This window comes from Triturus cristatus, chromosome 3_2, assembly GCF_964204655.1.
Source record: "Triturus cristatus chromosome 3_2, aTriCri1.1, whole genome shotgun sequence".
NCBI lineage: Eukaryota > Metazoa > Chordata > Amphibia > Caudata > Salamandridae > Triturus > Triturus cristatus.
In genome coordinates this window covers 146,430,461-146,455,426 of record NC_140584.1, presented here as the reverse complement: position 1 = coordinate 146,455,426, position 24,966 = coordinate 146,430,461, and the positions used below count along the sequence as shown (strand labels likewise).

Here is a 24,966-nt window from a genome sequence, read left to right as displayed (position 1 = left end):
AGCCATGTCCAGCTGTGATGTTCCTTGCCAATTTAAGTGCGGTCTTTGTGTCAGTGAAATGATGAGGTCTTTCCTCTTTTGACATATGCAGCTTAGCCGGGTATAGAAGAGCGTTTTTATTTTCCGCTATTTGCAACAAGCAGTTGGGTGTGAGGAATTCCCTTCATGCTGCCTGTACCGCTACAGTGAAATTAGGGTAGAGTGACATTGCATTGTTTTGATAGTGTAATGTCCCCCCTCTCGCGAGCTAGCCGAAGAACGGTGTCTCGATCCTTGTAGTTTAAGAGCTTAGCTAATATTTGGTGAGCTGTGGTTCCCCGGGGCAGCCTGGGTTTAGTGCAAGGGAGTGGTGCGGGCACTCCACAATGAAAACTGGAGACCAAGCGTCCCCGAAGAGGTCCTGGAGCATGGTCACCATCTTGGTTATGGCCGTGGACTAGGGGATAATGTGGAGATTATTGCGCCTTGATCTCGCCTCCAGGTCCTAGTTTTTGGCTTTAATTACATCAAGGACTTTATCCATTCGTAGTAGCTGTTTGGTTGTCTTGGCACATGCATCATAGTTGTCTGAGACACAAGATTCCAGATGGTCCAGGCAATCGTTGTTTGTTGACTCGTTCCTTCGTTCTAAGCGGCTGGCCATAAGGTTGAACTTAGCGTCGATGGTCCGCAGGCTTGATTTCATGTCTATTAGGTTTGCCTTAATGTCATTCTCCTGGTCGGCACCCTCTGTAGCAAGCTCAGTTCCGACCCCCTGCAGCGCCTCCTAGTCTGCCTGGCGGGTCTGTCTTTTACTTTCAAATAACAACTTCGATTGGCGCGCCTCATGTTTACTCATTTTTCGGAGGTCCAGATGAGGCACCTCAAGCTGGCGTTCCAGCAGTGAAGTCTGACTATATTAAACTCCTGGCAGTGTAGTACTCTAATATCTCTTAGGCATAGGAGCCAGCTAGCACAGTGTCAGGATAGGCACATGGTGCAATACGGTTAGGATTATCCAGTCAGTACACCCGATCGGTGAGGGGCAAACAATGCGGGGTGTACACCAGTAGACATTGTATGCCAACCTGGGTCAGACCAGGGAGCCCCTACGTGCTGGCTGGGCACAAGGGTTCAGGTGCCATCCCTCTACAAAGCAGCCATCTTCATGCCTGGTTAGCTCTGCCCCCCGGTTGCAGCCCATCATTAGAGGTTGGAAAAAACAGTCTTCCTGTACCTTGATTACTGGCGATTGAAGGCAGGTTTTCTTCAAACAATTGTAAGCCATCTGTAGAAAATGCCCAACCCGTTAACTTAGTTTGGCTTTTCCATCAATGTGGTGAAGTCACACCTGACTCTTTCGCATTGGCTCCTCTTCATCTAAGCCTTCCTGGATATGATGCTTTTCCAAGCCTTCCCTCCACCACAATGAGTCCAGGATATTTGGGCTATGAGCCTCATGTTTGAACCCTTGACCTGGGTCTCAATGAGAGCAACTCTGAGTCTTCTGAGCCTTTTGACCTCCTGCTCGTGGAACATGCAGGCTCTGCATTAGGATCTGAAGTCTGTTCACTATGCACTAAAGGAACCTGTTAAATTCCACCAAGGTATTGGAGGAGTCTGCGAAAGACCTACAGTGGTGGTTACCCAACAGTAATTGGACCTGCGGCAGACCTCCTCTCCCTTCCCCACACTGGGTTAACTGTCTCGACAGATGCATTGTTGCTGGGTTAAAGAGGTAATCTGGGAGAGGTGAAGATCACAGAAGTCTGGTTTCTGGCAGCTCATCTCCACATCAACTTGCTGGAGTTGCAAGCAATTTGCTTGGCACTGCAGGTGTGCCTCTCATCTATCAAGTGGGTTGGGTACAGATTTTCACGGACAACATGTCTGCCATATGGTATTGCAACAAACCTAGTGGTCTGTGGCAGTGGGCACTGTGCCAAAAGGCATTACTTGTCTGGAAGTGGCTGAAAATGCAGGGCATCTCCTTATTGGGTTAGCATCTGGTCAGATCTTTAAATGCCTTAGCGAATCAACTCAACCGACATTGCCTAGCGGGTCATGAATGGCAGTTAGTCAAAGGTAGCAGCGCGCGTCTTCGAACAATGGAAAGAACCCTGTCTTGATCTTTTCGCCACCGCAAAGAATGAGCATTGTTAAAGCTTTGTATGTTGGAATTCTCAAGGCAGTTCTCTCTGGGGAATGCCTTTCACCTAAACTGAGGGTTGGAACTCCTGTACATCTTTGTGCCTGGCCTCTCCTGCTCAGAGTACTGAAAAAGATCAGGAGAGACCGGGCTCAAATCTTTATAGTGGCACTGAACTTGGTGTGGAGAGTACAGGCCGCTATGTGTTGCGAGAGAGCTTGTTCTGCTTGCAACAGCAGGGCAAAAAAAACATTTAGCAAAATAGTGCTCGGAGGCTGTAATTAAAGCCTACCGAGTAACAACAGATGTAACAGGGAGTGTCATCATGGAATGTTACACATTGAGACAAGGCGGTACTTAGGAGAGACTACAAAGCCTATTGACCAATGAAAGCCTCAGTTTCCAAAGGACAATCACACAAGCCAATGAAAAATGTGGGCGGAGAGTGGGCCGAGCATCAAGTCCATACCACAATACAGCAGGCCTTGCAGAGCAGCGCATGCGCTGCCCAGTCTCGACCTAAAAATTACAGATCCAAGCATCGGAAGACTGAGGGCACCCAGGAAGCTCATCATTTCGTAGAATTACCAGCTCTTTTCCTCAAATATCTCTGCTGAGAACTGTACTCTGTGGGACGAGTGCACGCTGATAATCAAAATGGCTTCTGGCCCGGACTAGATCAGGCACTGATACACAGACAAGCTCAGGCTCCACGGTGCAAGTAAGCCCCTTAGTATTCAATTACTGCTCCCACAGAGGGTCATCTGCAGTCTACCTGCTAGTGATCCATGTTACTATGCTGAGGCGTCTGTTTGCCTCCTCGATTTCTCTGAGGTTTTCATCTCACCTTGCCTAACCCTAAGATGGCAGCCTGCCACGAGGCACTCTAATACATTTCTGAAGGCATCGATCAGTTGCTCTCCTCTGCACCTATATACAGTTGATGCTAGAGAATAAGACCTCAAGAACGCTCTTGGTCAAAATTATGCTGACCCTTGACTCCTCGAGACTGGCTGTGATTAATACAAGCATCACTACTTGAGCTGCTGGTCTTTGTACCTTTCTGTTTGCCTGTGTTTCAATCTGTCTGTCTGTGTTTCAATCCAAGCAGTGTTCCAAACATCTCTATTTGAACATGTGTGGCCCCTGAGCTCAGCTGGCCTATATTGCCTGTACATGTAACTGCATTCACTAGTACCTGATCTTGGATTTTCCACCCTTGATTTAGATGCCGAAGGACGTGTACTGGTGTCTATCTTTTGGGGCTCTGTAGCGCGAACGCTGATTTCTCAGTCCGCCTGCTGACAAGTGCAACCTACAAACGCCACGTGCTCTTTCTACATATCTACTCTCCGTACCCACTGCCTCTACTCATACCATCATCTGTAACATAGCTGAGGTTTTGCGCCGGTGACCCTAATCAAATTCAGAACAAGATTGGCGTGTACACTAAAACTTCTTTCTACTGTCAGAACTATGGCAGAAAAGAAATCAAACCAAACTACAAAAGCTCCAAAGCGGAACCACCGCTTCCTAACTCCCCTATCAAAGTGAAAACATAAATAAGCAACACATGTACACGATCCTTAAAACACTTCGCTGAGGTACATGACCTAGCTAAGTCCACCAAAACCAACAAGGAACAGGAACTGTGCACAATCAGATCTGACATTAACACTATCCGCACCAAAGTGGCTAATGCAGTAGTGCAAATCAGCTCTCTAGAAGACAAAACTGCTCGCTCACGCAAGGATGTCCAGAATCTACAGATCACAACCAAAACCCTACAAAAGCTTATAACCGAGCTGGCAGAAAGAAACCGCAGGGGCAGCTTAAATATTTTTGGAGTGCCCAAAGGATCAGAGGACTCAACAGACACTTGCATTGCCTTTTAGGAAAGGTGGATACCACAAATACCATGCTTACTCTTCAAGAAAGATTTTGAACTGGAAAGGGCACATCGCGTTACATCATTGAAATCTGACTATAGGAACATCACATGCCAGATTGCCTGCCGTCCTCTAAGATATCAACACACATCTCATCCTCAGTCATATGCGTAACAAACAACCATAAAATGTGGAACAAAAAACAGCCATAAAATATTTATCTTATAGGATTGCTCACAGACAGATAGGGTTTCCTTGCCCTTAGACCCCGACTTAAGAGCTTGAGTCTTCAGTTCTCCTTCATTGTTCCTGCGAAATTTGAAGTCCTTGCTGATGGAAGACACCATATCTTCAGCTAGTGCAAAGATTTACATTCTTTTCTAGATGAAAGGGATGGTGTTTTAATGGACAGCCATCAAATGTCTTCCACTAAGCCGAAGTCATATCTACCCCATGGCGACCAATCCCCTTAATGTGAATCTAGAATTAGTCTACCTAAATGTCAACTGACTCAACATCCAGTTAAGCTCCAAAATATTGACAACGACCTTTATAAACTTAAAGCTGATGTAATCCTACTACAGGAAACCAAGATTACCCACAAAGAAATGTTATCGGTTGTAAGGAATTGGATCAGTGACACCCTGTGTCCCCCTGCCAACAATAAGAGAGGGGTAATAATGCTGATTACTAAAAATTCAGGCGCATCTGTTGACTCACACATAACAGATGATGAGATAAGATGGATCTTGATAAAAAATATCCAAAAACACAAATTGCTTCCATTTCCTCATTGTGTACGGCCCAAACATTGATGATCTTGAATTCTGAGACTCCCTGGCTACTCCTCTAAGCCAAGTTCCTACCGATGGTTTCACTATCATGGGCGGAGACCTAAATCTACCCATGGATGTTACCATTGACATACCATGCAGGACCTCATTACAGTGCCCTAAATCACACAAGTTGCTTCTTAAATTATGCTCTAGTTTCTGTCTACATGACTCCTGGGGACTGCCACACTCTGATACCAGGGACTATATCTTCTCTAACCCATCATATCATACTACAGAATTGATAACCTGCTGATATCTAAGGCACACACCCATCTAATCGACCAGACAGACAATCTACCAAGTCCAGTATCTGATCACTCTACGTTTACCCCATCTCTTATTGGAACCAAAGCAAGACCATCTTGTAAAATTTGGAGATTCAATGATGAATCAATTAAAGACTCGTGCACCCAGAGACATTATCAAAAACACCATACTAATTTATGTTAAAGTAAACTTAACCTTATATACGTCTCCCTCTACTGATTCGGATACAGTAAAATCTACTGTTAGAGGTACACTAATTGAGATCCAATCTAAATTAAACAAAGCCCACGTTAACAATCTGCTAGGGCAAAAAAAAGATTACATCCCTAGAGGGTACTCACATTTCCAACCAAGATGCTTAAATTCTCTCTACCCTTATCAATCGAAAAATACAAATACAATAGAATCCTGAGTGAGAGTGCTGGGGTCTGGATTAACAAATATAAAAGCCTAAAATTGTGTTAGGCAAACAAAGGTGTTAAAATACTGGCATCATATTTGAAACGCAAACAGAGCCATAAGGTCATCAATGCACTTAAAGATAAAGCGAACGTAACTCAATGAATCATCAAAAACTCTTGGGCATCCTCAAAGACTTTTACAAATCTATATACGAGGACGATTGAAACTCTTCTATAGAGAAATGCAGGGATTGCCTAAATAACCCACACTTACCAGCTATCGCAGACCTAGAGAAAAAGTCCCTTAGCTCACCACGTAACGCTCCGAGTTGTGATGGCTTTACTGCTAACGTTTATAAAAAAAATTGCCTCCGTCCTTATTCCTATACTTCTTGATTTTTTCCATCACTTCTCAGATTCAGGTGTCATTGCAGGCACAGTTAGAGAGACTACTATTGGAATGATCCCAAAAGAGGGCGAATACCTGACCTTGGCAAAACAATTACAGGGCAATCTCCTTAACCCCTTCAACGCGGCGCGGATTACCGCGCCGTGCTGAAGGTTCGTTGCGCGGGCGGGCCGTGACGGAGCAGTTCCGTCATCCGCACAGCGCGACCGATGCGCATGACGGAACCGCTCCGTCATGCGCATCGAAAGGGTTAATTTGAATGCAAAAATGCATACAAAAATCCTTTGTAAGAGACTTCAACCGCTTTTACCATGCCTGATTAGTAACACACAGGTGGGGTTCATGAAGAATCGACTATCTAAATACAATACTCATCCTCCTATGCCATATCATTGAGAGAGCAAAATAAAATCAACAAATTCGGCCACCGTTGCGATTACCTTAGATGCTGAAAAGGAATTCAGTAGGGTCTCCTGGTCGTTTATTCGGGAGTCTCTCCTGACGTTCAACCTGGGTGAAGCTTTTACTAAGATGGTCATGGCCCTTTACAGTGATCCGTCTGCCAAGGTGAGATCTGGCGGCCTATTGTCCCCTGCCATTAACTTAAAAAGAGGCAACAGGTAAGGCTGTCCCCTAGTCCCCACTCTCTATTCATCTTGACTTTTGAGCCTTTACTCCATAACATTTGGCCTAAGTCGCCTAGGCTGACGGTATTCTAATCATGACTGAGAATGCAGCTCAGTCGATCCCTCCTTTCCTGCAGACGATAGATAAATATACCCTGGTTGCAGGCTATGAGCTGAATAAGGATAAATCCAAAGTCAAGGGTTTAAACAATCTCTGCACTACCTACCTTTTCAAATCTACTGGGCTGTCCCATTTCATAAACTTTCTGTGTCTAGAATTTGGCTCTGACCTACTAGAATCGCTCCACCATAACGAAAACCTAACGCTAAAGTAAATTGAGAATCTACTGGATGGATGGAATCCCAAATTTCTCTCTTGGTGGGGCTGCATTGAGACGATCAAGATGATGGTCACCCCGATAGTCAATTACCTTGTAAGCGTGCTGCTTCTAGTACTATCCGATGAATTCCATCAAAAACTTAACAAGCTGTTAACAAAATTTATATGGGGGGGAACATGGTGGCCGACAGGTAGTGCCGGTTATGAGCTCCGGCACACCGGGTGAAGGAATGATCGAAAACTGACCTGTGCCTTTTGGGTGCGCAAACAGCGATCGCGTGCAGTCTGGGGCGTGCTCCCTCGGTCCCGACTGGGCACTTTTTTTGACGGCGTTTGTGCTTTGCTCGGGAGGCTCCCTCTTGCCAGTCTCCATCTGCAGCCTATTGCAGCGTCCCAGTCGTGTCTCGACCGCGGTGCGGTGCGGCGTGGCGTGTGGGTGGAGGCGGAGGCAGGGGAAATAGAGGGGCTCACCGTTTGAAACTTGGTTGAGGCTGTTGTGCGGGCTCGGCTGCTCCCTTGCACCAGTGTTTGTTGTGCTCTCGGAAGACGGCGTCTCAACACTACAGTGTGTGGGCGGAGGCAGCTAGTCGGCTCGGTCAGGGTCGGCGCGCTGCCGCAAGAATAGGTTTCAGAGGTGGGGGAGGCGAGGGGTGCTGTCTGACTTGTGTACCAGAGTGCAGTTCACCCAAATTTGGAAGACTTGCGCGCCATTCAGCTGAAGAAACCCAGAGAGGAAGTAAAAAAATAACAAATTCTCCTCCGAAAACCTGATGACTCCGGTAAGAGGGGGGAAAGATCACAAATTTAAATCTAAAAAGGCCCTAATTGTTAATAATAGCGTTACCGATAGCTCTATCGACGGATACACATTTTATGGAGCAGGGAGGTAAGGACTCAAAATACTTTATCACTGCTGTCTCCTCAAAAAGAGCGGAATGAGGGAGGATCTAGTTGCTCTCAAGTAGCCTCACTAGATAAGGCAATAAAGGACTCCTCGATAGTTAGACAGGTACCAGAACTACGGTTGGGGGCTAGGAAAAAGCTTAATAAGAAAAATGTCGACTGTGTAAAAATTACACCTTCACTTCGCTCATATTTTAAAGTCCAGACTCAAATTGTGCATTTAACCCCTCCTCTTCTCATCATTACTACACCTATTATAACACCTGTATCTGCCTCAGTATTCGCCTCTGCACCTTTAGCTGAGATTCAAAAGCCGGATTCCATAGTCCCTACACAAATTATGGATGGCACCGGTACCAGTACCACTAAAGGTATGGACAGCACATTGTGGTTGGAAAATAGATTCGTCCCCTTAGCGGCTACAACAGAAAGCGAAATAGGCGCACAAGGTGAGACAAACCCAGTTGACATCACCAATGGGTCCCTGAAAATAGCTTCTGAAGCCTCCGCAACCTAGAACAGTCCACCCAACCAGGCATAGAGAAACTAATATCTACTCTGCTAATAGAAGTCCGAGAGAAATTTACCATTTCAGAGACAAACCAACAAAAGATTCAATATACCTGGGAAACACTAGAAAATAAGATTAATAGATTGAAGGACAGAGTTGGAGTAATTGAGAGTTCCTTGGAAGAACTCTCAGGAAAAGTTGATGTAAACAAGAACGAGATCGCTAAACTGAAGGAAAATGATAAAGATCTGCGGAATAAGCTGGAGGTCCTTGAAAACAATGCCAGGAGAAATAACATTAACATTTTGAATGCCCCAGAGGGTTTGGAAGGTGAAGATATAAAGGGCTTTACAACCAAACTTCTGAAAGAATTCAACATGGATATCGATGAGCTTGCTCTAGAAGAGGATATCCAGAGAGTCCAGCGTGATCCCTATCTCAAGAGACCAGGGAAAAAAAACCCTAGGAAAATTCTGGTTAATTTTAAATCTTATTCCCTGAAATAGAAAATTCATTCAGGATGGCTTAAAGCAAATATCTATAAGAAGGGTGAATGGTCTTTCAAGGTGAGATCTGATATTTCTCGTGCAACTCAAGATAAACAATGGGAGATGGGGAAGTTTATTTCAGAGCTGAGAGAATTGGGTGCCACTGCTAACTTACGATTCCCAGCCTCCCTCAAAGTGATGTGGGACAACAAAATGCATCATTTCAGGGATCCAACCGAAGTCTGCAAGTTCATTGAACAAATAAAGGCACAACGTAAATAAACACTATACTTTCTTTCACCTGGTGTAATAGAGCTCAAATAGGAGGTAATCTACCCAGCTACCTCTCGTAGTAGTAGGAGAGTTCCCTGGCGTGGGAAATGGGGGGGGGGGGGGAGGAGGGTCAACAGCAAAAAATAAAACACAAACAATAAAATGTTTTAAGTGCACGTATAGGGCGGGGGAGTATAAGGGTAAAAAAAGAAAAAAACCTCATTAGTCAAAATGATTCAGTCAAAATCTGGCACAGTCCAGCTCTTTTAAAGAGCTATAAATACCTTTATTACACTAAATTATTGGAGTCATATGGCCAATTTAGATAGACCAAAGAAATTAAAAAATTTATCGTGGACCGTCATCGGCCTCAGAGTAGCCTCAAGGAGGAAAAAGATTTTAGAATTTTTGAGACTTTCGGATAGCTGATGTGCCCCATAATTTCCATTAAAAAAAACTAAGCCTGCCAATCCATCTGGGCAGAGTGAACCTAACCGATTTCAGAAATTACTTAACTGCCTTTTTAGCCAGGCCAGGCCAGGCTTCCTTTGGTTCTCCCAACCTCTGGGTTATACCCCCACATAGCTATTAGTCGATAAGGAGATTCTCGGAGATATGCACCCATTAATGCTTCTAAATATCAAAACAAAATCCCCCCCCCCCCCTCCTTCTCACCGGACAAATTATTTTTTGAACAATAGAAGAAAAACTTTCCTGAGGATTGACCAACTACTAGAAATCACAAATGCCCTTTCCAACCTGAACTCACTCTGACATAACCCTAAATTCAAAATTCAAGGGGAACCTATATATTTGTGCTCATGGGCATCTAATGGTTTTCACTTTTTTAAGCAATTAGACACACAGCAAGCACCTTTTGCCTTCAGAGAACTATAACAACAATATAATCTATTAGATATAGACTTATTTGATTTCCTCAAGCTAAAGCCTAGTTTGTCTAAAATTAAGTGCCCCAAGGGGGATCCTTCTCTTCTTAAGATCATCCTCTCCTTTAATTAAACCGGACACTAATACTCCAAGTTCTTATAACTTTTACTATCTAAAATAAAACAGTTGACCTCAAAACTTCTGAGGAAATGGGATGCTCTGGTGGCCATTTCTCCGGAGGCATGGGACCGAATTTGGAAGTCAGTTGTCAATCATAAAAGTACCCCCTCTCCCCAAATGAAATACTGGCTCCTGCATAGGAAATTCTGGACCCCTTCAAAGCTTCATAAAATCTCTCTTAGATCGAACCCAATGTGTTGGCAATGTAACAAAGCCACTGGGTATCTTCCTCATCTACTTTACTATTGTAGTCCTGTGGCTCCTTTCTGGGACTGCATATTCGATGACATCAAACTCTATTTGCGGCACATCTGAAATGGGACTTTCCTTTCACTAAACCAAGGTTTCCTTGATCCGCAATTCATGACATAGTATGATAGTCTCCTGGTAGACATACTATTGTATGCGGCCTGTAAGTCCGTCCTCGCTAACTGAAAAAATACTGCTGCTACCTTGTTTCGATCCTGGCTGAACTGGGTTGCTTAATTAAAGGGTGCCGATAGCATAATTCTTAAAAACTCCCCTGGATACCACAGGGCTGATCTGTATGGAAGCCACTTGACAACTACTTTGATGTTTCCAGATCATCAGGAGTCCTTAGCATACCATGAAGCGGCCTCATAGCCAATACCTACCCTGAACTCCTCTCTAGTCTGCCGCCAGTCTGTTGCCTTCTCAAAAGTATATATATTGTTGTGCCTAAATACAGGTTTGTCATGCCTACTGCGCTGATCCACTGTTTACTCTTATGTTTTATTTCACATTCAGGATTTGGTTTGATATACCTTATGTTGTGCTTTCCTTAGTTCCCCCTAAATGTGTTTACCAATCTTGTACAAAAAGAATATTCACTGTACCTGGCTACTTCGACATGTATTTGCATTACTGTTTCTCTTTTGTTTCTTTTGAACAAAACTCAATAAAGATTCGTTGAAATAAAAGAAAAATGATATGTTATTTTTATAAATTGGTGTGGATCTCCTTATTGAGTCATGCGTATCATTTGTTGACTGTGTGTATACTGCAGATGTCGAACACTCCTTTCTGATAAGCTTAAGGCTGCTCGACCACACCACCCCCTCAGAGAACAGCTTAGGATTGCTGGAGTAAGCCCCTGTCCACTTATAAGGTATACCTGGACTCTTTACACAGTACACTTCTTTTGGGTATACTATATAAAGTGCCAGCTTACTGCACTCCTTGACAACATTCAGTGCCTTACCTCACCCTTCTAAGGAGAAGGAGCAGCTTCATCTTCTTGACCCTAAGAGAGTCATTAGTTTTTATATCGATTGGACCAGAGCTCATTGGTTGGACAATCAACTTTCTGTGGGCTTCTCTGGAGCAAAAAAGATGAAGCAGTACAAAAGTGGATCATTTTCCAATGGATTATTTTGTGCATGAAATCCACAAAGGGCTAGGTAAGAAGCAGCCCCAAGAAAACTTGCATTTTTAGTCGACCAGAGCAAAGGCTACTAAAACTGTGTTGGTGTGTGGTATGCCAGGCTGCTTCATTAGTGTCCCTCCACATGTTCATAAAGCACTACTGCCGGGATAACCAGGTCTGGGGGAACGGGCACTTACCCCATTCTGCCTGCAGTATTTCCTGGTCTAAGCAATTCAACAGACTCACTACCTGGGGTGGTACTGCTTTGGTATCTATTCTTAAGGTATGGAATCTGCAGTTAGAAGTCTATCAGAAGAATAATTTACTTATGTGTGGTAACACCTTTCCTGGTAGAGATAAACACAGACTCCTCACTGACCTTCTCTCCCCATTTTGTGGAATGAATCCCTATTGTCCATTAACCGCTTCAATGCGGTGCACATTTCCTCTCTGTGCGGGCGAATTCCACGTGTGCGCAAATCGGACGGCGACGCACAAGCCCACCGTGATATCAGATGGCCAGGGGCCGTCCGACGCATGGAAGAGGTTAATATTTTCTCAGCCTAGAAAACTGTACTCTTCTACATTATTATTTCTATGGGCTCCGACGTGACATCTGGGGAGGGATGGATCCAACGTGGAGCCACACGATGCCACCAATGGATGTGTGATGGAATTGCTCTCAAAAGTTTCCAGATGGAATCTTGTGGCTGGGTAAATTAATAAGGTGAGGAACCTGTGGTTATAGTTTCTACAAGAAAAGGCGTTACTGAAGGTAAGTAACTTTCTTTTCTAAGGCCCACAGATGTTCAATTAATTCGATTTACTGTTTAGTGGTAAGTCTGGATCATTCACTGGACACTCTGAAGAGATTCATAGTGTTCTAAACTTTTCATACTTTCTCTTCAGGTAAAACATTTTCCAACATCGAAACATTTGGCCAGTATCCACTCCAAGTAAATGGTTACCGAAACCTGAGTGAGTGTCTTGAGAGTGCCATGATGGAAGGCGAAATTGATACTTCGCGGCCAGAACAACCTGTGAAGTATGTGCAAGAGGTGAGTGTGAGTTTGAAACATGATGCCAAATCATACTGAGAGGAGATCCACTCTTGTGCCTATGTTGCTGTCCCTGGAACTTGCAGCTCTTGGTTCTAAATCTCCGCTTTGACCTCTGATCAAAATGTTTGTGATTTTGAGCAAATCATCTTTCTGTATTTGCAATTGTAAATATATGTAATAATGCTGTATGATTGCGTTACACATTTTTAAAAGTACACAAATATGTAAAGTCCAACTTGATCTGCATGACTTCAAATCATCCCTGTTGTCTGTTGACATTCAGCTCACAGCAGCTCTCTAGCTAGGTATATGTTACATTATTATCATTATGTGCATGGAGCACATGCATAATACCTAGAAAGGTGTGACATTTGCAGATCTTTCTACTTATTTTAATTTTACTTGAGAAATAAAGGCGTGTTTATATGTTCGGTTAGGATACCTATCTTACCCTCAATTGCCACTGTTTTCCCAGCAGATATTATGCAGAAAAGCAGAACTTTCCATAAAAAAGTTAAACTTACATCTATGTGAAGAAATGCCTAAATGAGCAAAACATACTCTTATATGCCTATTTAAAGCACTTTTTGGGTAGTTAATGTGCAGCTCATATCCATAATCTACAAGGGCAGAGACCGTCTCAGGTGGTGGACAAATCATCCACAATGTCACAATTCACCTACAATCCCACCTCTAACTCAAATCTAATATTTTGCTGTACTTACATCAGTTCTCCAACCCAGACTTCAAACTGAAACACTGGGTATGCAGGCATTTTTATATTGAAAGCAGAAAGGCATACAAAAGCATATTGTTTGCCACCACTTTTTGCTCATCATAACTTTGCAGTGATTGTGGAATTTCAAATACATTTGTCAGTCAGTCAAATACTTTATTCGATAAAATAAATATCATAAAAAGACACATTAACATTTCACATTACAATAATGGCCAGTTTAAGAATTAGGCACAATTTATACCAAAACAATTGTTTACGTATACTATCAAAAAGCATATCCAGAAACGAGTGGTTCAAGCCTCAGATCCATAATTGGGCATTCATTAAAATATTCAATAAATATTATACTAAAAAGTATTAAAAACTATAACCATTTGATAAAATCTAGATGAGATGACAATAACAATCGTAGTCAAAATACGATATCCCCACATTTGTCATTTATTCCCTGTTTGTAATTTTTTTTGTATAGAACAGATCTCTCCTTCACAGATTTTATTTCATGCATAAGATATATTGAATTTGCTCAGAAGATGTTAGCTTAGGTCTCTACGTCAGGGTTCCAAAGTATTTCTCCTTAGAGTAAGACACTATCCACTGAGGTTTTCTAAAAAGAAAGGTAATTACATAAAGGACCACTTGCTCAATATCACTTTCTTCTCTAAGCTTAGATCATGGTGCCAATGTTATGTAATATATTTAGTATCAGTGGCAGGAAAATATGAGGTGAATTGGTAAGTTTTTTTTCTGAGCTCAAGTTGAAAGCAAATAATCAGCCCACTAAGGCTTAAGGTCTGTATCTTGTATTCTAAGATAGCTGCGATTTGGTGCGAGCAAAACGAAAAATGGAAATTTTGAACTATTGGCTGCTTGCAAAAGAGCTATTCCAGGGGAATATTTTAAAATAAAAAACACACCTGATGTCTGGTATTAAGTGGGAAAAATACTGAGGTGAAAAATTATGCCACGAGAATGTTGTGCAGTATTTGGCAGGTAAAACGTTGGGGTGAACGCAAATGCAAAAGAAGAAATTCTGTGATTCTAAGCAAGTTGGCTGTTGCGATCTGTTTACCACAATTTTTTTATCTTTGTTGAAAGTGTACCTATGTCGTGTTTCCTCAGCTATAATTTGTCAATCATTTTATTCTGTATTTTCTTTTTTACCTTTTCTGATTGGTTAACAGCGTTGGTTTACCAAGTTACCTCCAGTATTAACATTTGAGCTCTCCAGGTTTGAATTCAACCAGTCTTTGGGGCAGCCAGAGAAGATCCATAACAAACTGGAGTTCCCACAAACTATTTACATGGACAGGTAAGCTCATCTTTGAAGCATTTTCTGACTGGGCTCGACAGTTTTTAAATCCGATGTTTAATTTTAATCACCATTGTTGATGACCCAACTTCTGTGCACATTTCATTGCAATCAAGCAGCACAGAAACTGGAGGGCAATGGTTTTGCAACAAGTTGTGTCTGTTAAGTTGAGAAGGCAAGCTCTGTTTTCATTAGATGTATTGTCTGCAATATCTGCTCCCTCTGTAAATGTCTCTAGTGTGTGACTTGTATTCTGGGGTCAGACGATTGTTTCATATGATTGGCTCTAGTTGTCATTGTTTTGAGTTCTTCAATGCTCAAGTAGTTTCTTTTCATTGCACATGTCCAACCTTCTATGTTTAATATTCCATATAATTTCCTTCAGACTGATTAAGAGCTATGTAATGTAATTTAAGCACCAAAAACATTTTTTTCTGGTGGCAAAGGCATAAATTGATTTACATTTCAAATTATTTCAAATCGATTATTTTCCAATAACTGTACTAATGTATGCATCTTTTCTAGTTTTCAATTTATAATAGCAAATGGATCGTTCTACTCTTGCATGTATTTGCCATTCACTAGGAAGAATAACTTCTCACTATTGGCAACTAACCATGAATGTCCTGAATAATATCTTGTTGGAGAGCATATTGCTGTAATTTATCTGCACAAATTGCCCTTTTTCGAGACAGCCATAAAATAAGTGGATTCTCAACCCCCATTTACATGAAGGTACATGTAACAACTTCTTCGTTTAAATCGTTTATTGGACATGAAACACTGGATGACCGCACACTCAAATTATATTTCACAGTAGACACACAGTAATTTTAACCTAATGTAGCAACACAGAATTATAATACTTTTATGAGTACTCTTGTCAATCAGACCTTCCAAAATGGTACCTACCAACAAATGAGAAATATGGAAGGACAGAGAAGGGAACTAAGAGAGAACATGGAAGGGAGGAAACTGTTTGTCTTGAGCTCACAATTCAATAAGAATATTGAAGGCTTTTCATACTCTCATTCATTTCGACTCTTGACTTCTGCATTTTTAATATATATTTTTTACCTCCTTTCCAGTAAATGTATTTTCCCCTGGGTATGAAGGCATAAGGTCTCCATTACAATTTACTCTGAGCCTCCCAGTGTACCAGAGTCTGGCACCAAGGTCCACTGGCATAAACTCTTTCTTGATGGCTGCTTCCTCTAAGCTCTGTACTTCTGCTGGGGTCTGGGAACACCAAAACGTTATTGCAAATATGTATTTGTATTGCATGACTATTGTCAAAAGGCTTTGTCCTACCACCAGAAGTGACAGAGTGGAGCTGCAAATGGGCACCATCCATGCACACTGAGGTTGGTTCCTTTTTTGTCCCATGGCCATCAAAACAGATGCAGAGCTGCACTCTTGAACTTTTTCTATACAGTGCTGACACCCAAAACAACATTTTATGTGACCATGGCCTAGGGATTTCTACCCTGATGACTACTGGCTTCCAGTTGTACCGCACGTACAGGAAGCAGATGTTGGTTACAGACCAGCGTGACTTCTGTCATTAGTGTCTAGATTTCAAGCATGATTCAACGTCATGCAAAAAACGCTGTTTGATTCAATCTAAGGCATCAGTCAATGGAAAACAAAATGATATTTTGCCAAGCCCAAGAAACACTCCTGCTCTGAATCACAGGCCTGCGCTCGCTCCAAGTTCCGGTCTCGATTTAGGCCCCTTTCTCCCTGGAAATATGCTGAAGACCAAGGGCCAACACAAGAAGTCCAGATGAGAATCCAACACGTGTCATTCTGGTTCCAGGAAGATACAGCGCAAAAGGCACTCTATGGACTGACTCTGCATCAGTCATCTGGTTCCTATCTCATTCAACAGCTGGAACCAGTGTCAAGGCCATTTTCGAGTCCTCAGCAGGTAAAGGATACAATAATACAGCATTTCTTGAGGATTCTGGGCCCTTTGGCATGCCTTTGGGCCTCATGGATCAACTCGGCCCCTTAGTCAGACTTAGACTGATGGGTCCTGCCCCAGAGTTGATTGACCCTTGTTAGATCTCTGCCTTGTCCCTCACAGGAGGTGGGTCATGTTTTTGCTGCTTTGCCAGATAGCACGCCAGTTGTAGTAAAGTCATTGCCAGTTCCAGTGCACCGTTCCCGGATCTGGTCCTGATCCGGAACAGAGTACACTTAGATCGTTCTCCCCCCTCCCCCCCCCCCCCCCACACACATTTTGTGCCTGGTGTTTTATACAACTTTGACTGAAGTTAACTGTGTTCCTGCTAACCAAGTTCCCATTACCAGTATTCTTTCCTTAAAAGATGTACAGTTGTTCGCCCGATTTTCAAAACCTTTAGAACCTAATGTAAGTCCCTAGTAAATGGTACTGTGGTACCTAGGGCCCGAGGTACTAAAGAGGACCCTAAGGGCTGCAGCACAAATTGCACCACCCTAAGGGACCCCTCACCAAGCACATGCAAGACTGCCATTGCAGGCTGCGTGTCTTAGTTCAGACAAAAATGAAACACAAATCACACATCCCTGTGTGCCATGTACCTTACCGCTGCATGTGATACTTGTAAGTCTCCCCTACAGCAGGCCTGACAGTACAAAGGCAGGGTGCCTATTAGCTCATGTGAGGGCATACCTGCAAGAGCAGATATGCCCATGTACTGCTCAATTACATTACTGCCAGTGCAAGCGACCAGGGAAGCCATTCTAAAACATGTGCTGAACAAAGGGGAAAACAAGTTCCAAAGCTACATGATGGCTTCACCAAAAAAAGTGGTATTTGATATTATCTATCTCCTATTGGTAAACCCACACTGATGCCAGTGTTGGATTTACCAATACTTGCACCCAAAGAGCACATCAAAGGTGCCCCCTGAAAACCGACTAGCCTTTGGTGTGCTTGCTGACTGGTTTCTGCCAGCCTGCCACCAGAGACACTGTTCTGATCTCCTAGGTTGAGAGCCTCTGATCTCAGTACACTCAGAACAAAAACATGTCTGGGAAGCTCTTTCTTTCTTAAGTTCTTTTTGGGATCTTATTTAGTAAAATATTTATATTGGAGTGGAGTACTTTGTGGTGTAACTTTTATTTCATTACAGATGTTTTTCATTTATTACGAAAATATCAATAAAGAAATGTGAAAAAACTAAAAATTAAAAAAAAGATTTATTGTCTATAGATTTATCATCTGTGCCTGTCCTCAATAGTTATGTATACAGAAAGGGGGGTTCTCATCCTCAGCAAACCAGGTTTGGACCAATATTGAATACTGCAAACAAGAAGAAGTACCTGGTTGTCTGTTTTCACCGCTATTTATTTTGGGCAGGAAAAAAAAAACAATGACCACTTGGTTCATATGCTTTTGATATGTAAGTTACATTTCTTTCATAATTAATTCAAGCATATTTTTTATAGACATTTACTTCGTGCCTGAGATGCGAAACATATTGGGTACAAAACGTGATTTTCATACATAAATAATGTGCATGAGAAAACAAAACAGTGCAACAATATTTACAAAAGCAATCGTTAATATACAAAACACTTGAAATTACACCAGCGATTAACAATTGTTGTCAGTTTCCCGTTTTCCTATCAATAGGTTTTTTTTGAGAAAGGAACTGTGGCCACATGGTAAAAATTGCTACTCCGAGGGGTGCATAATCAAATGCACACCCTCACCGGAGAATGAGAATAAGTCGTTGCCCTATGTGGGAAAGACAGATGGAAATGGCCGACGCGTTTCTAATCCCTGCGTGGATTCACGGGATTGTCATCCGGGCATAAAAGCACAGTGTAACCTAAAAGTGAAATTAAATAAAAATAATTATGATAAAAATGGGGCGTCTCCTCTTTTCTACTTGTTTGTAGCGTGCCATTCTTTATATCTAGGGTGTTATACCTGAGTTTAGAAGTATCACTTCAAAAGCGGTGGATCAGTTTAGATCGCGTAACAGGACCTAAAACAGTCAAAAAGATGCCCGTCATTTTAAGAGTTACTGTTTCAATAAAGCGTCTGCTTTAAATGATTATATGAAGGGACTTACATTGAGAGTCAACGGAGGGTACCAGGAAATTATTTATTGTAAATGATCGTCAACCGGCAAGCAAGCCGTCAGGTTCGGTATTACACCACCGGTCCCATTTTTCATTTATTACTGCCAGAACGAAAAACGAAAAATAAAAATAAATAATTACTGTGGCTACTTCAACAACGATATCTCTTTACTAGAAAGCTTTTTCATCACCAAAACTCACTTTGCATGGATATTATGGTGGCCTCATGTAGCGAGAACGACTTCAATCACCAGTCGGATTCATCGTATTTCTAGATGGAAAATGAAACGCGGTTAATGCGTTCGTTCATTTCCGCTTACTTGCAATCTGTTGGAGCGGATTTTACTCTCGGCGGTCACTTACTTTGAATATTGGCTTAAAGGTCCGACAGGGATTCGTCCTGCAGTTCGTTTACTTAACAAATGAGTGCCGGTGCCAAATGGAACTAAATCTTGATTACACCGGAAGTTTGTTAAGTCGCTTTCCTGATGTGTTCTGGGAATTGTAGTAACTGGATTTGAAGTTGCGAAGTAACATCAATTTTAGCGTTTCTTATTTTTATAACGTTATGTGGATTCTAAGCACTTGTTATTGAGCCACAGATGTGACTAACAGCAACAATGCTTTAATGTACATTTCCGAAACTTTATACAAAAATCAATTGAATGTGACTTCCTTAATGATAAATCCTGAAGAGAATAATTATGGCCTACGCTCTAAAGGTCGGTAAAAGTGTAATTTAATGTGCGTGTTTTGGTGTGTGTGTACCAGTGTTTTTGAAGACAGAGGGCCCAGGGCTAAAGTCAAGGTTGTTATACCGACTCATTTTAACCATCCACCACACAGTTCTATTTCATAATGAGGTATGTTTCTTTTTTCTTAAAAGTGAGTCAACCTCTCCGCCTCTCGATGGAATTTTCAGTGCGGATAAAACTGTCCAAACTAAATCCTTTTCCGAATGCTGTTTTTCCACGAAGTTTTTAACCATTGGTGCTGTCAATATTCTTTGTTTGATTGTATGAACGTCGAATATGCCATCAAATGTCCGTGCCCTAAAGTATATGTCGGTAAAACCACCCAACAAATCAATCAGAGAATGACACAACACAGATCAAGAATCAAACAAAGAATATTGACAGCACCAATCGTTTGGACAGTTTTATCCGCACTGAAAATTCCATCGAGAGGCGGAGATGTTGACTCACTTTTAAGAAAAAAGAAACATACCTCATTATGAAATATAACTGTGTGGTGGGTGGTTTAAATGAGTTGGTATAACAACCTTGACTTTTGCCTTGGGCCCTCTGTCTTCAAAAACACTGGTACACACACACCAAAACACGCACATTAAATTACACTTTAACGACCTTTAGAGCGTAGGCCATAATTATTCTCTTTACCATTAAGGAGGTCACATTCAAATGATTTTTGTATAAAGTTTCTGAAATGTACATTAAAGCATTGTTGCTGTTGGTCACATCTGTGGCTCAATAACAAGTGCTTAGAATCCACATAACGTTACAAAAATAAGAAACGCTAAAATTGATGTTAATCATGATTTAGTTCCATTTGGCACCTGCACTCATTTGTTAAGTAAACAAACTGTGGGACGAATCCCTGTCGGACCTTTAAGTCAATATTCAAAGTAAGTGACCGCAGAGAGTAAAATCCGCTCCAACAGATTGCAAGTAGGCGGAAATGAACAAACGCATTAACCGCGTTTCATTTTCCATCTAGAAATACGATGAATCTGACTGGTGATTGAAGTCGTTCTCGCTACATGAGGCTGCCATAATATCCATACAAAGTGAATTTTGGTGATGAAAAAGATTTCTAGTAATGAGATATCGTTGTTGAAGTAGCCACAGTAATTGTTTTATTTATTTTAATTTTTTGTTTTTCGTTCTGGCAGTTATAAATGAAAAATGGGACCGGTGGTGTAATACCGAACCTGACGGCGTACTTGCCGGTTGACGATCATTTACAATAACTAATTTCCTGGTACCCTCCGTTGACTCTCAAATGTAAGTCCCTTCATATAATCATTTAAAGCAGATGCTTTATTGAAACAGTAACTCTTAAAATGACAGGCATCTTTTTGACTGTTTTAGGTCCTGTTACGCGAACAAAACTGATCCACCGCTTTTGAAGTGATACTTCTAACCTCAGGTATAACCACCTAGATATAAAAAATGGCACGCTACAAACAAGTAGAAAAGAGGAGACGCCCCATTTTTATGCAAATTATTTTTATTTAATTTCACTTTTAGGTTACACCGTGCTTTTATGCCCTGATGACAATCCTGTGAATCCACGCAGGGATTAGAAACGCGTCGGCCATTTCCAGCTGTCTTTCCCACATAGGGCGACGACTAATTATCATTCTCCGGTGAGGGTGGGCAATTGATTATGCACCCCTCGGAGTAGCAATTTTTCCCATGTGGCCACAGTTCCTGTCTCCAAAAAAAACTATTGATAGGAAAACGGGGAACTGACAACAATAGTTAATCACTGGTGTAATTTCAAGTATTTTGTATATTAACTATTGTTTTTGTAAATATTGTTGCACTGTTTTGTTTTCTCATGCACATTATTTATGTATCAAAATCATGTGTTGTACCCAATATGTATCGCATCTCAGGCATGAAGTAGATGTCTAAAAGAAATATGTTTGAATTAATTATGAAAAATGTAATTTACATATCAAAATCAAAAAAAAATCAAAACAAACTTTATTCGGTTGAAGACAAACAACCATAAAAGTACAAAACAGTTCAATCTATAAATAAAAATGAAGAAAATAAAACAATATAACGGAGCATATTGAATACAGCCATAAAATGAACAAAGAGAAAGCTAGCCACAATTCAAAAGCAAATCTAATAGGCATTTCCTTTATCCAAAGAATTTTTTTAGAATTATTAATCATTAACAGGAGTTCCAGTTGATGAGAAAAAAAGGATAAGTGGAATCTACAAATTCTGTCCATGCCTCAAGACTAATTTAAAAAAAGTGACTACCAATTTGGCAGATAGCTCAGTGTCCAAGAATTGGAGAGCCAAAAAGGCGGGACGACATCTGCGGAGGCCCCAGATCTTTAAAAGCGGGCCAAACCAACGTTTCCGCAAGTCGTGATAATATTTACAGAACAATACTGTATGAATCGTGGATTGAGAGGAAATCTCATCACAAGGGCAAGGTTGGAGTGAATTTTCCCAGATATTAGACTTTGGGAAAGTGACCAAGTGATGGAATATGTTAAGTCTAAATTTTGTTAGAAGGAGTCTCTCAAAATCCGTGCAGTTGTAAGTTAAATAGGGCTGAATGGACAGGGTTGTTTGGACCAACAACGAGTGTTGTACAGTTGGTTTGACGAACTCATTAGTCATTCTCAGGGATTCTAAGTGAGCCATACACCTCTTTTTAAGTTGTTTCCTCGGTAATTCGGCCAGTGACTGAGGAGAGTGGAAAAAGCGTGCCATGCCCAAATCATCGAGGAATCTCTCTATATAAGAGATCCAACCAATCTTATGTGCATGGTCTAGAGCTATACAGTCCTTGATGAACCCCTGGGAAAAAGTAGTGGCGTTCGGCGTCCAAATAAGATGCCATAGGAGTAAGGGTTGAGTCCTAATCAGATCTGTGAGATAGGGCAGACCCAACTCTAAAGGGCAGACGTAGGTCGATGTAGCCCGCGGGGCAGCCAGGAGAAATCTCAAAAAGCTATTCTCCACCCTTTGAACTTCCTCGACTTTTGCATAACCCCAAATGCCAGCCCCATATACATTTTGCCCTGTAAATCTCCAGGAGTTCAACTGTTGGCCTTCTGCCGAGTTTATTCGCAAAATAATCAGTGCAGCTGTGGATCTTATGAAGGTGAGTTTCCTAGACTCAATGGCACGTTTCCATGAGCATTTGTGATCGAATACTATGCCCAGATATGGATATTGAAGAGTGCTCTCTACTTTTTGGTTATCAATAATGATGGTCTTATTATTCTTTTTCCTTGATCCTATGGACATTACAAAGGTTTTTTTAGTATTAATCCTTAGGTCAAGGTTAGCCATAAAAGTATGGTATTTCGTGAGCGCACGCTGTAATTCGTTGGGAGTGCGTGCTAGGATAACGGCATAGTCAGCGTAGAGTAGTGCCGGTATAGGACGGTTGTTTATGCAGGGAATGTCCTGAGCCCCCTTTAACATGGCTTTTTCCAGGCCATTGGTATATAAGTTGAATAAGAAAGGGGCCAGGACACAACCCTGCCTTACTCCACGCTCGACTCTAAAAGGCTTTGTCACCTCGCCCCCCAGTCCGTATCTCACACGGGCTGTGGCGTCTGAGTATAGTTCGCGCAAAAAACTTATAAGAGGCGCTTCTATACCCATGCTTTCTAAGATATCCCACAGCTTAGAGTGATTAACGCAGTCAAATGCTGCAGAAAGGTCTACGTATGCTAGGTAGAGTGCACCCCCTTTTGCGCTAACATATTTGTCAATTATTAGGGATAGGTTGAGGGCTTGCTCGGTGGTACCCAAACCCTCACGAAACCCAAACTGGAGATCAGAGAGGGCTTTGTTATCAAGAGCCCAGAGCTGGAGGCGCTCCAGGATTACACGCCCCGCGACTTTCCCTAACGAGTCTAATTGGGAGATCGGTCGATAGCAAGATGGCAAATGACGGTCCCCCTTTTTAAAAATAGGGACAAGAGTTGATTGGGACCAAGAATCTATAGGCCCCAGTGCACAGGATGCTTGAAGGACCCTGGTTAGTATTGGAGACCACAGGTCCATAGTGAATTTGAAAAAATCAACTGGGACCCCATCGGGGCCCGGGGCTTTACCATTTTTACTAGTCGTTAGGGCGTGCTCCACCTCCTCATGGGAAATACTTATTGGCAGAGGAAAGGCAGCTATGTTTGGCCTAGTAGAAGTTGAGAGTGTGGTGGTTGAAGGAAGGCTGAATATTCGCTCAAAATAGTCAAGCCATGTTTGTTCGTCAATCGCCACCTCAACAGTAGGGTTTACAGATGATTCCGTAAAAAAGGGGGACTTCCCGACCTTCCAGAAGGCAGCACTATCTCTGAAAGCACATGATTTGTGTAGTTGGGCCCAGAGATCATTTTTCAAATTGTCCTTCCGACACTTTAGAGCCTGCTTATAATCATTTCTAAGGGCTGCAATCTCGTTTCTATCTCTTGGCTTGTTGTGGAGGGCTACTTTCAAACTCTGATAGGCTTTTGTGCAGGAAGGGTCAAACCAGCCCTTAGAGTTGGCCTTACTATTCTTAAGCTCTACGAACATATCAAAAGCATATGAACCAAGTGGTCATTGTGGTTTTTTTTTTCCGCCCAAAATAAATAGCAGTGAAAACAGACAACCAGGCACTACTTCTTGTTTGCTGTCCTCAATAGTTGGCATGGATCCACCACTCTTGAGCTGACACTTGACACACCAACACAAAGGATTTCAGGGTGCTTGGCACTGGTCACTTGAGCGATAGCAAACGGGTGATGTAGTGCTGAGAACAAACAAGTGAAGCAGTCGAGATTCAAACAAAACGAACACAAGAGTGGCAAAGAAAAGAAAAGCAAAGTAGAGGAGACTTAAACAATATGAGACAAAAGGCTCTGAAAGTGCTTGCTAAATGTCTACAAGAAAAGAGTGTAGTGGTATTGTTGATAGGCTCTCTCTGCTGTGACTGCTCCCGGTTACAGAAACCTGATGCCTGAAGACACCTCTGCATTTTTCGCCCCATGACTGTGCAGAAGAGGACCCCAGGTGTCCCTACATCCCAAGCATAGCGAGCCTCAAACCCCCTTATTGGTTCACCCCAACTGGTCAAACCTAGTCAAAACCTGCAGCTTCTTTTTACAGTGACTGATCCCCATTGAAACCTATTGGGCTCCCGATGCGGTTTACCATCCTGCACCTGGCTTCCCTCGTGCCACTGGTGGTGTACTGCTGGTGCTGCCTTGGACCTTGCCTACCACTCAACTTAACTCCTGATTATTGGTCCCGTAAGTTGATGTACTGTACCTGTTTGCAGACCTTGTTAGGATAACATTGCAGAACTCAAATTGCATTGTGTCCACTTTTTGAACTGAAAAGAATTTACATTTAAAAACAAACTTACCTGATCTGATTTTTCTCTGATGCCTAAACGTATATAAAGATACTTGCTAATTTTTATAAATTGGTGTGTATCTCCTTCTTGAAGAGTGTTCTCATTTATTGATAATTTTGTTTATT

General features: G+C 42.0%; 1 protein-coding gene across 8 annotated transcripts in view; it reads left to right on the top strand.

Moving 5' to 3' along the window:
* The window catches only part of USP28 (ubiquitin specific peptidase 28), a 407,198-nt gene that overhangs the window by 181,683 nt on the left and 200,549 nt on the right, over positions 1–24,966 (top strand). For all 8 annotated transcript variants that reach the window (XM_085647372.1, XM_085647371.1, XM_085647370.1 and 5 more), the window contains 2 exons: positions 12,436–12,584; positions 14,511–14,638. In XM_085647372.1, the coding sequence (XP_085503498.1) occupies positions 12,436–12,584; positions 14,511–14,638 (277 nt within the window). The remainder of the gene's footprint in view (positions 1–12,435; positions 12,585–14,510; positions 14,639–24,966) is intronic.